Below are 10,088 nucleotides of genomic sequence, written 5' to 3'. Positions count from 1 at the left end.
AGAAATTTTTGGTGTTGGGAGAACTTCGACGCGCCGCACGCTCATGTGGTTCTCCAAATGGCATCAGCGCACCGCATCGTCATCGCGCTCGATTGGGATGCGTTCTACTGCTCGGTACGTGACCTCGCATGTATTCTACTGCAATACTAACAGTGCAGGTTGAGGAACACCTAAACCCTGCTTTGCGAGGCCGTCCTGTCGGCGTGCGTCAGAAAACAATCATCTGTACATGCAACTATGTCGCGCGCGCGCGGGGCGTCGCCAAACTCTCCTCCCTCGGAGCGGCACTGCAAGCATGTCCTGATCTAGTCGTGGTTGATGGTGAGGATTTGACGAAATACCGCACCGCGTCGCGCGAGCTTGCGCGGTGTGTGACGGACGTTGTGGGGAATGTGCCGACCCAGGCGCTCGGGTTGGATGAGTTGTGGTTGGATGTGACGACGGTTGTGCAGAGGAATTTGGATGCGTTAATGCATGCGCGGCTGGAGGGGCGGGGATTGTTTTGGTTTAGCACGCATGGCGAGCAAGGATTTGAGTGCTCCACTACCGGCACGGTCGTCGGTCATCTCGCGGGATCGGTCGAGGAGAACGACATTTTCGATCCCGAGAACGTGGCAATACTACTCGGCAGCCACTTGTGCACACACGTCCGCAACTGCGTCAAAGAACGGATGGGATACACCTGCTCCGGCGGCATCGCGGATGGTAAAATCCTTGCGAAACTCGCTGGCGCGACACACAAGCCGGATACCCAAACCGTCCTCTTCCCGTGTGCTGCACAAGGCTTTATCGATGCACTTGACATTGGAAAGGTCACTGGCGTGGGCGCACATACCCGCGAGACATTGTTGCGGCGGACGTACCCGCATGGCGGCGCGGACGGAGATGATGCCGCGACTGTGCGTGCGGTGAGGGAACGCGGGTCAAAGGCTTTGTTCTGTGAGTGGTTGGGGGTTACTAGTGGAGCAGCTTTGTGGGATCTGTTTCATGGGGTTGATATAACCCCGGTGAAGACGGCCGGGGGCTTACCACTGCAGCTGTCGACTGAGGATTCGTTTGTTAGCGCGCCGATACGCACGCGTGAGGCGATGAATACCGCGTTACTTCGGCTTGCTAAGGGACTGGTCACCCGCGTACGCGACGAGCTCCGCGGTGTGGCCGTACCACGGACGGTACGTGTATCAATACGGCTCCGCGGCGCGCATGGGCGGGTGTCGAAGAGCATGCCACTGCCGACGGCGAGCGATGTGGTTGTGGACGCACAGGAGCTACGTGCGCGGTGTTTGATCCCACTGGCGGCGCAGTTAGTGGAATTTACGCATGGTGTGGAGGTTGTACTTGTGAATGTTGCGGTGGTGGAGTTGGTCCCGGCTGGAGGCATGGGAATTACACGGTTTTTGGAACACGGGAAGGAGACAGAGGAGCAAGGTGAAGAAGAGGAGGATGACGAAGAGGAGGCGGAAGGAGAGGTAGAGAGGTACTGGTGCGCTTCCTGCGCCCGCCGGCTTCCAAACTTCGCAATGGACGCTCATACGCGCTTCCACGCGTTGGGCGGGTAACATTTCACGTGATAAACCCTCGCCCGCAACAAAACGCCTGCGGCATCGCCATTTCGTACTTACCAACCCGCCGCAAGCAATGGACACGAGCGCCAGCAGCGTTGCGAGCGCGGACGTGCAGCTGCTGCCGTCGATTATATTTACAACCGCCGCCCAGCTCGTCGATTGCGTCGATAGTATGTTTTGTTACAGCGGAGGGACGAGGGAGGGAGAAATGGCTAACGACCAGAAAAACTGGTGGTTGTGTTACGGGATGGACGCAAGTTGATTGGGATTTTGAGGTCCTTTGACCAATATGGTGGGTATTTTGAGTGCGAAGGCGGAACGGAGAAGCTGACAGCCACAGCCAACCTGGTGCTGCAGGCCACCGTCGAGCGCATCATCGTCGGCACACAATACTGCGATGTCGAGCGGGGCGTGTACATTATCCGCGGCGAGAACGTTGTGCTTGTCGGCGAGCTGGTGGGTTACTTACACTTTTTATGGTGTTCTAGACCAAGCTAACAGTACAGGACCCCGACAAGGACGCGGTCGCGCATCTAACACCCGTGCCGCTGGACAACGTGTACGCGGCACAGCAGATCGAGAACGACACGCGGCGGCGCGCCGAGATGATCAAGAACGCGCGGCTCGAGGCGGTGGGGTTCTCGATCGACATGCCGAACGAGGACATGTACTAGACTACAGCACCAAAATACTCTATGATACAGATATGCAAACCGATCTATGCAAGGGCGGCGATGACTGCAGCGAGCGCCCACTCGAGTAAACCTGCCATGGTCATGTCGAGTTCCGGCGGGACCTGGATGCCGGCATCGACTGCGGCAGGGGCGAGTGGGCCGTCCATGTCGCCGCCGACGAAGAGGTCGCGGTGCGCGCGCACGTAGCCCGGCCACACGATGTCGTCAAAGTATCCCGGCGGATCGACCCAGAATCCTGTCCGGCCCGGGAGCAGTTAGCAGAGCATATGGAAACACAACAGGAGAGGGAGTGCACACCTTCTATTGTAGCGTAGCCGTTACGGGCCTCGCGCCGCTGCTTGAGTTTCGCGTAGGGCGCGCGGAGGAGCAGCTTCACATCGAGCAGCTTCACGAGCTCGGGGTCGTTGAAGAGCAAAAACCCATCGACCAAACACACCAAAGTCTCCTCGAGCACGGCGCCCGCGCCGTCTCCAAGTATCCGAGTTGCGAGCGCGCGAGCGGCCGCGGTCTCGAGCGGCGGCTTTCCAAGCTCGTTGCGGTCTTCTTTCGACTGCTCCTCCACCGCGGCCGAGACCGTGCCGCAGGCGCGCACGTGAGCGACTGCGGCGCGTAGACCAGCGTAGTCGATGGCCTCGGGGCAGTCCCAGTCCTGCACGCCGTCGACGACCGGGATGTCCACCTCGGGCTTGTAGAAGTCGTCTTCGTAGAGGATGAGCGCGCGGCGCGGGGGCGTGGTGGTGGCCCGCGGGAGCACGTCGCGCATGAGGCGCGTAAGCGTGCTCTTGCCGGAGGATGATGGCCCGCTCACGCCGACGACGAGAACTCGGGGGGGCATAATGGGGAAAGATGGGAGGGACGATAGCGATAAGACTCTAAGACGGAATGAGTGGAGAATTGGCGCACGCGACTAGCCCTAAACCCAAGTTACCCGGCGTGCGGCGCCCCGTCACATGCGGCGGTGCTGCCCCGCCTTATTGCCCCGCTATTCCCGGCTCGATAATCCTCCACCTCTCCATTCTCTTCGCCTCCTCGTCTCTCCTTCTCCTATATACACTTGATACATCATGGACGCTCTTCTCAGCACTCTGGATCGCATCGCTACTGATCCTGTCAACCACGACCTCCTCGAAATCCTCAAGGGCGTGCGAAATGGTATACATTTCACCTCTGTCCTCGGTTGTTCGGCTTAAGCTCACCCTCCTAGGGGCCGTCTACGGCGCAAAGGTGCGCTTCTCCCACGCGCTGGTGATGACGTTTCTCTTTCGCTCTGGATCGTGGGTGCATCTTTCTGTTATGCGTGTGTATCAGCGCTAATCGTTCTAGACCGTCCGAAAAACTGCGAATAATCCTCCGCGCGACAAGAGAACATGCGCGTAACCTCGCCACTTTCGTGTTTATATACAAGAGCACGTTGTATGTGCTCAAGCGCGCCGCAAATGGGAAGGATAGAGACATACATGCACTGTTTGCGGGGTTGGTCGGTGGGTACTACGTATTTGGTCGCGGCGGTCGGTCCTCCGTCAACCAGCAGGTATGTCCACGAAATTGGGCTGTTCAGTAGCACAAGCTAAGTTCTGTTTAGATCGTGCTGTATGTATTCTCACGAGTTGTGCTCGGGCTTGCAAAGCTCGCTGTAAAGACTCATACCCTGCCGGCCGCGCTGCAAGGTCCTGCCGGGACCAAAGCGCGGGAGGCCGTGTGGTCGGCCTTCGCGGCGCTGAGCTGGGGCGTGGTGATGTACCTGTTCCGCACGGATGCGGACGTGCTTCAGCCGAGCATGCGGTCGAGCATGGATTACATCTACCTCGACTCGAACCGGTGGACGTCGTTGCGGACGCTGCTGTGGCACAACAAGTAGAGTTTAGATAATGTTATCCCCCGCACTCCTAATCATCTCCAGGGGTCCGCAAACTCCACCTCTCTTCCCCCATCACCGTCGCAATGCCAGTCGATCTCATCCTCGGCACAAACAACGTGGGTCCCCACGGCAAGGTATCCACGCTCCCCCAGCTCGAGGCCGTGCTCGACCGCTTCGCCGCCGACGGCAACCGCGTGCTCGACACAGCGTACCTCTACCCCGCCGGTTTCCCTGGAGAGTCAGAGGCATTTCTCGGCGAAACCTTGAGTACTCCGCGTATCGCCGCATATGGCTTTGTGATTGACACGAAGGTACGCAGCTTTGAGGATGGTGCGCATACCGCGCCAGAGATCGCAAAATCGGTGCGCCTGTCGTTCGCGCGGCTGGGTGTGGACAAGGTGCGCACTTTGTACCTGCACGCGCCGGACCGCACGGTACCGTTTGAGGAGTCGCATCGCGCAATGACGGAGTTGTACAAGGAGGGAAAGTTTGAGCGTTTCGGGTTGTCGAATTACACTGTCGCGGAGATCGAGGGGTTCATTGTGCGCGCGGAGAACGACGGACTCGTAATGCCCGGCGCAGTCGAAGCGCTATACAATCTTATCTCGCGGCGTGTGGAGACGGAGCTACTCCCGCTGCTGCGCAAGCACAAAATCTCTTTTGAGGCGTACTCGTCAGTTCAGTCCGTTTGTTTTTTCTGACAGTGCAAAGCTGACACAAGTAGACCCCTTGCATCCGGCTTCTTCTCCAACATCTCCCGCGACGCACCGCCTCCCGCCGGCGGGCACTTCGACCCATCAACGTTCAATGGGCAATTCAACCAGGCATGGTTCTTCAAGGATGATCTCTTCACTGCTGCTGAGCGCATCCGTGCGCTTGGACTTCCTCCGAACGCAATCGCACTGCGATGGCTGCGGCATCACTCCGCGCTGGGTGACGGCGACGCGATCTTGATCGGCTACTCCAACATCGCGCAGTTAGATGAAAACCTGAAGTTTCTTGAACAAGGACCGTTGCCAACCGAGGTCGTGCAGTCGTTGGACGAAATCTGGGCTGGCATCACGACCGCCGCGCCAGAGTTCGCGATGTAATGGTTCAAACCATGCAATACACATTATTCTCGGCCCGTACTTGTTGAGCAGAAATGCCACACACCCCTCTATAGGGCAAGATGGGGCCACGCACGAGCTACAATAGGAGAACTCATCGGCGTGACGCTATCCTATGGCGTACGCCGAGGAGAAGGCTACTGTGTTCAGATTCCAGGATACAGAAAGCGGAGTTGGATGTAGATAGGTTCACTCACTAGAGCGTGGATGAGTTCGTGTTGCAAAAACGTAATAATACAGCAACAAAATATGCGGAAGAAAGAGTAGGAAAGAGAACGGAAGTGAAGGATAAAGATGCCGGGCGACTTGTTAAATCACTGCGCGAAAACCCGCACAAACGGACCAAGTTTGCACGAAACTGTAGGCGTGCAGAGAAATGCATTCTACGATAATCTGTGATAAGAACCATACTTGCCCTATATCCTCCCGGCTGTCTGATAATTTGTTTACGTAATTCTCGAGTCGCGTTGTTGGCGCGTATTCGCGTTAACCACGGTACGTCTAATCATAGAGATAACCAGCCTGTTTCTATCTATGCAATCGATCTGAACGATGCGATAAAAAGATGAACTGATAAAAAAATAGGGCCTCTAAGTCCGCTCATTCCGCGTCGCAACTCGACGGCGCTAGCCAGCACAGATTCGGAAACCCTTACCCGCTACAGTCCTCCACCAGTACAAGCTTGCGTGTCTCCCAACCGATCGCTCCTGCGATACCCCAGATATCGGTGTACGATGCAGGGTATGTTCGGTGATAGTGTGATTCGATGATGGTGTGTAGGAGCTAACGAATGCAGGGTATAACAAATACTACCCGCCAGACTACGGTAAGTGCCCGCTGGTCCCGCCGTTCAGTTCACACTCTGATTGACAACGCCATCTAACAACTTATAGATGGCAAGTCGTCCCTTAACAAGCTCGCCGGGAAACACAGCCTTGGAAACCGCGCGCGCAAGCTCTCACAGGGGTGAGTTCACTTGTCTCGTTTTTACTGGCTAGAAGCTAATGCAAGCAGGATCTTGATCGTTCGCTTTGAACTCCCGTTCACGATCCAATGTGGCGGTTGCTCGACCTACATCGCGCAAGGCACACGTTTCAACGCGGAGAAGAAAGAGATCGGGAAGTACTACACCACGCCGATCTTTTCGTTTCGTTTCAAGTGTGCAAAGTGCACGAACGGGCACGTTATTGAGATACAGACCGATCCGCAGAGGACAGAGTACAAGGTAACCGAAGGCGCGCGCAGGAAGGTGACTGAGTTTGAGGGAGACAAGATCGGTGCTTTGCAGGCATCTAGGTCATCACTACATCCGAATGTTGCTGCGGAGGAGGAAGAACGCGATCCTTTTGCCGGTGCAGAGAAATCAGCGGAACAAGCGGCCGCTCAACGTGCTGCAAACAAGAGGATCACGGACCTTTACGACACAAGCGTGCGGCGGTGGGGCGATCCGTATACCAAGAACCAGCTTCTGCGCCAGCGGTTTCGCGGGGAGAAGGAGATGAGCGAGAAGAAGGTTGCGGCTGCCGATGCACTTGCATGGCGCGTTGCCAAAGTGGTACAGTTCAGAAAGATGCGGGATCGAGGAAAGCGGAAAGAAGTACTGAAGGGTGTCATTACGACGGCGAGCAAGGAGGGTGATGAGTAGATTTGGGCCAATGGTGTTTGGTGTTCAGGTTGTTTTGATTTCATATGTGCTTCAGTGTGTATCTCCGCTGGTGAAGTGTATGATACAGTGTATGATACAGTTGTATTCACAGACCGTGACTACTGATGATGAGCTCAGAGATGCAGGTGGGAAATGTAGCTCATGCATGTAATGTTGAGATATCGTATGTTTTTTGAAAGTGGATTTATATGCGATAGGGTAAAGAGAGCTCTAATTACTGTTGCTGTGTCTAGCCACAGCAATGTATCAGCAGTGATATGACTCATTAGAGTTACAACCATGTGGAAGGCAAATGCAGTGAAATGGCACATGAAACATATTCAGTCACCTCTATAGTTGCACTAGCTAGTTAACTGCGCGAGTGCTATATTGAGTTCATTAATCAGTGAACTGCCCAGAGAGCCAGGCAGCTATCACTCATGAGCCGTCAAGTCTGATCGCTAAATACCGACTAATTTATTTAGGGTCCCCAGTTAGCTAGCTAATGAACTAACTATTAATTTCGGTTCACTTTCTAGTTACGTGTCTTCTCTGTCTTGTCCCTCTTCTCTAACTAGCTTACAATCAGATTGCTAAATGTAAGTCAGTAATTTTGTTAACTGAGGTAGTTACCTATTCCGCAGTACTGCACTACCTCATGGCCACTAATCTGTTCTACCAATTTAGGTTAGTCTGTGCTGCGGGACTAGAGACAACGGTAATCGCTAATTTAGGCGTCTGAGTGATGAAATAAGTCTGCTATTTATGCCGCTCCGCTTTCGTCACTATTTGACTGCTTGAGCTTTCCTCTCCGATATTCATTAGCTAGTTAGCTAGCGATTTTGTCGCTGCACTATTTGAGCACGCCGGTCGGCATTACGGTCACTGATTTGCAGAGTTAATTGACTTTATTTGCCAGGATATAGTCATTTTTCGCTGCCAGGAAGGATGTTTGAACATTGAAGGAGTGGTTAGTCAATAGCCCCAGAGCCAACACAGCAGAGAGAGGAGATATAGTTTTATCGATTGATATATATATTAATTAGCGAAAACAACAGCCAGGATAGAGAAGCAGACAAACCACAAAACGAGAAAACGCCTCTTACTCCTACCTGACATCGTGATACTGATACCCTTGCTGCCGACCTCGACAGCCGGATAATGCTGGCCTCTTTGTCATCAAAATATTCCATATCAGTGCTTTCAGGTACTCTGTTAGCAGCACCACGGTGGCCAAGGTCAGAGACAACACCCACGCTCATTGAACCAGCGCTCGTCGCGGTGTTGAAAGTAGACGGCGACAGGGATGAAGCATACTAGCACAGCAGACATTGCCACAGAGGTAAGGAAGTGGGCAAAGTAGCGAGGTGCGTCTTTTGTCTGCCATGCGCCGAGTGTGACGACGAGCCATAATATACAATTGCTAGCATTGATAGACGTGAGGATGACCGCGCTCTTCGAGATCGTGAGCAAATGTCTCGGCGGCTCAGACGAGAACCAGGTTTCTGGCACCGTTGGCAACTCCTTGGAATAGAAACGCGAGAAAGAGCGCTGGTCTGGACAAGTTCCACACGAGCAGCATAACATTGCCAGCCAGCATCAGCGCGGCTGCAAGCAGCGTCATCTCCCAACGGTTACGGTGCCAGTCGGAGTAAACGGCGGAGAGCAGTGCAGCGATGACCGCAGTGGCGGCGGTGCAAGTCGACAGGTTGTTGACTTCAGTGGTAGAGTAAGCGCCCAGGTCATCGAGCCACAGGAGGAATGGGGTTTTGGAAGTGCAGGGAGCGACCCAGAAGAGATTGCCGATGAACATGAACTGCCAGAACTGCCAGGTCTGGGCGACGCGGAAGAGAAGTTCCTTTCTGAGACCTTTGGATTCCTCAAAATTATCGTCACGGAGACGGTTGAAGGCAAGCTCCTTTCCTGCTGGAAGGAAAATCGCGAAGTGATGTTCTCAGGCGTGTCGAGAAAATATAGGATCCCAAATGAACCAACAGGGATGGTGATTATGGCGCAGATGATGAACACCTACTGCCACCCACGAAAACCATGGTGATAATTAAGCTTGAGGGGCCCAGCCTGCAGATAACCGGCCGCCATATTCCCGAGAGGCATCGCGCAGAAGTATATCGCATGGCGGTGACCGAGCTCAGCAAGCTTGTACCAGCAATTGACAATGTGCAGGCAACCGACGTGGCATGCGGTGGCGTCAAATCCAACAAAGAAATGCAAAGCTAAAAGCTGGTTGTATGTATTGACAAACGCGGTGCCGAGCGCGAAGAGACCTCAGATGATCTCGGCGGCAGAGAGGTAGTACGGTGAGGGGAGACGGGCGATGAGGATATTGGACAGGATCTGGGAGGCGCAGTAGCCAACCAACCTGGTAGACAGCGTTCTGTAGTTCAGGCAGTCACTATAGAGATCGAGATCATCGTCCATGCCGGAGACGAAGCTATAGTTGATAGCGGACACATCGAGGTACTTGGTGAAGAAAGCAATGCAGCAGTAGCCCAGGACGAGGGTATCAATCTTGCGAATAAGATTGCGCTCCTCCCTGGACATCTCAGCAGGATATCATCTGTGAATGTCAGTATATGATCGACAAGAGAAACAAAGGCATAAACAAGGACCTTATTCAGTAATACATCGAGCCAAGGAATGAGGCGTTTGAAGGCGCTCTCGGGCGTCATGGCATGAGAGAAAAAACGGCCGAGAGGAAAGACACCGGGCTACTATCCGGCAGGTGCAGGAAAGACCTGCTATGTTGTAGTTATTGATAAACATGAACGACGGTCGGAGCTGCGGAGGAGACAAGAGATGTCTCTGCACACTCTCCGCCGCACGATTCAAGCTGGTCAGAGCAGCTGCCATCAGCTGCGCTAGTACGTATCCGGTCTAGCGCACCACATCATCGGCAAACCCTATCATCTTGGCCATGCACCGTGCACGATCAGACTTTGTGCGCTCATCTGCCGCCGTCTCATCGATCTCCTGCCGTCATCTGCAACAGTGACATCGTGTCCAAGTCCGACCAATTGCTTTCCGCGGCTCGCTCGCCGCGCTGCAAGAAGACATAGAGATACCTGTTCTGGACTTGGCTTGATTTGTGGGGCACATTCGCACAGCAGACTTGCAGATATGGACCGGGGCGACGCTTGGCCCTTCCCGTGTGTGAGCTTGTTCTTAGCGCTTTCAAGTCATGCCGTGAGCAGGCGC

The 10,088-nt window shown here is 54.4% G+C and overlaps 7 protein-coding genes across 7 annotated transcripts; 5 read left to right on the top strand and 2 right to left on the bottom strand.

The window, feature by feature from the left end:
- Nucleotides 1-56: 56 nt before the first annotated feature.
- Nucleotides 57-1,602, top strand: V1518DRAFT_420730 (uncharacterized protein; the record flags this gene model as incomplete). Its single annotated transcript, XM_066905061.1, has 2 exons — nucleotides 57-114; nucleotides 159-1,602. Coding segments are annotated over 2 exons (1,459 nt in total), but the record flags the coding sequence as incomplete, so codon positions are not given.
- V1518DRAFT_420727 (uncharacterized protein) lies at nucleotides 1,603-2,400 on the top strand. The gene is made up of 4 exons (XM_066905060.1): nucleotides 1,603-1,735; nucleotides 1,789-1,857; nucleotides 1,906-2,021; nucleotides 2,072-2,400. The coding sequence occupies exons 1-4, from the start codon at nucleotides 1,639-1,641 to the stop codon at nucleotides 2,237-2,239; spliced, it is 450 nt and encodes a 149-aa protein (XP_066758290.1). The 5' UTR covers nucleotides 1,603-1,638; the 3' UTR covers nucleotides 2,240-2,400.
- V1518DRAFT_420726 (P-loop containing nucleoside triphosphate hydrolase protein) lies at nucleotides 2,237-3,138 on the bottom strand. Its single transcript, XM_066905059.1, has 2 exons — nucleotides 2,558-3,138; nucleotides 2,237-2,495 (listed from the first exon to the last, which is right to left on the bottom strand). Exons 1-2 carry the CDS (start codon nucleotides 3,093-3,095, stop codon nucleotides 2,284-2,286), a joined length of 750 nt encoding a protein of 249 aa, XP_066758289.1. The 5' UTR covers nucleotides 3,096-3,138; the 3' UTR covers nucleotides 2,237-2,283.
- Nucleotides 3,139-3,247: 109 nt separating this feature from the next.
- V1518DRAFT_420725 (Tim17/Tim22/Tim23/Pmp24 family-domain-containing protein) lies at nucleotides 3,248-4,168 on the top strand. The gene is made up of 4 exons (XM_066905058.1): nucleotides 3,248-3,412; nucleotides 3,465-3,534; nucleotides 3,584-3,791; nucleotides 3,843-4,168. Exons 1-4 carry the CDS (start codon nucleotides 3,325-3,327, stop codon nucleotides 4,116-4,118), a joined length of 642 nt encoding a protein of 213 aa, XP_066758288.1. The 5' UTR covers nucleotides 3,248-3,324; the 3' UTR covers nucleotides 4,119-4,168.
- V1518DRAFT_420722 (NADP-dependent oxidoreductase domain-containing protein) lies at nucleotides 4,154-5,581 on the top strand. The gene is made up of 2 exons (XM_066905057.1): nucleotides 4,154-4,791; nucleotides 4,843-5,581. Exons 1-2 carry the CDS (start codon nucleotides 4,202-4,204, stop codon nucleotides 5,207-5,209), a joined length of 957 nt encoding a protein of 318 aa, XP_066758287.1. The 5' UTR covers nucleotides 4,154-4,201; the 3' UTR covers nucleotides 5,210-5,581.
- Nucleotides 5,582-6,134: 553 nt separating this feature from the next.
- Nucleotides 6,135-6,872, top strand: V1518DRAFT_376002 (CWC16 protein; the record flags this gene model as incomplete). The annotated part of the gene is made up of 2 exons (XM_066901524.1): nucleotides 6,135-6,193; nucleotides 6,242-6,872. Coding segments are annotated over 2 exons (690 nt in total), but the record flags the coding sequence as incomplete, so codon positions are not given.
- Nucleotides 6,873-8,111: 1,239 nt separating this feature from the next.
- On the bottom strand, nucleotides 8,112-9,443 carry V1518DRAFT_442323 (major facilitator superfamily domain-containing protein; the record flags this gene model as incomplete). The annotated part of the gene is made up of 4 exons (XM_066906438.1): nucleotides 9,203-9,443; nucleotides 8,915-9,157; nucleotides 8,371-8,798; nucleotides 8,112-8,327 (listed from the first exon to the last, which is right to left on the bottom strand). The coding sequence occupies exons 1-4, from the start codon at nucleotides 9,432-9,434 to the stop codon at nucleotides 8,112-8,114; spliced, it is 1,119 nt and encodes a 372-aa protein (XP_066758285.1). The 5' UTR covers nucleotides 9,435-9,443.
- Nucleotides 9,444-10,088: the final 645 nt, after the last annotated feature.

This window comes from Limtongia smithiae, assembly GCF_038497785.1.
Source record: "Limtongia smithiae strain NRRL Y-17922 unplaced genomic scaffold V1518scaffold_10, whole genome shotgun sequence".
In the NCBI taxonomy this organism is placed as follows: domain Eukaryota; kingdom Fungi; phylum Ascomycota; class Lipomycetes; order Lipomycetales; family Lipomycetaceae; genus Limtongia; species Limtongia smithiae.
The sequence above is the reverse complement of the archived record's forward strand: the minus strand, read 5'-3'. Positions and strand labels throughout refer to the sequence as shown.

Coding starts and splice junctions, on each gene's coding strand:
- V1518DRAFT_420722 (XM_066905057.1), top strand. CDS start 4,202: ATGCCAGTCGATCTCATCCTCGGCACAAACAACGTGGGTCCCCACGGC. Junction 4,792..4,842: donor ATCTCTTTTGAGGCGTACTC/GTCAGTTCAGTC, acceptor TGACACAAGTAG/ACCCCTTGCATCCGGCTTCT.
- V1518DRAFT_420726 (XM_066905059.1), bottom strand. CDS start 3,095: ATGCCCCCCCGAGTTCTCGTCGTCGGCGTGAGCGGGCCATCATCCTCC. Junction 2,496..2,557: donor CGGCTACGCTACAATAGAAG/GTGTGCACTCCC, acceptor CGGGCCGGACAG/GATTCTGGGTCGATCCGCCG.
- V1518DRAFT_420727 (XM_066905060.1), top strand. CDS start 1,639: ATGGACACGAGCGCCAGCAGCGTTGCGAGCGCGGACGTGCAGCTGCTG. Junction 1,858..1,905: donor GAGGTCCTTTGACCAATATG/GTGGGTATTTTG, acceptor TGACAGCCACAG/CCAACCTGGTGCTGCAGGCC. Junction 2,022..2,071: donor TTGTGCTTGTCGGCGAGCTG/GTGGGTTACTTA, acceptor CTAACAGTACAG/GACCCCGACAAGGACGCGGT.
- V1518DRAFT_420725 (XM_066905058.1), top strand. CDS start 3,325: ATGGACGCTCTTCTCAGCACTCTGGATCGCATCGCTACTGATCCTGTC. Junction 3,535..3,583: donor TTTCTCTTTCGCTCTGGATC/GTGGGTGCATCT, acceptor TAATCGTTCTAG/ACCGTCCGAAAAACTGCGAA. Junction 3,792..3,842: donor GGTCCTCCGTCAACCAGCAG/GTATGTCCACGA, acceptor AGTTCTGTTTAG/ATCGTGCTGTATGTATTCTC.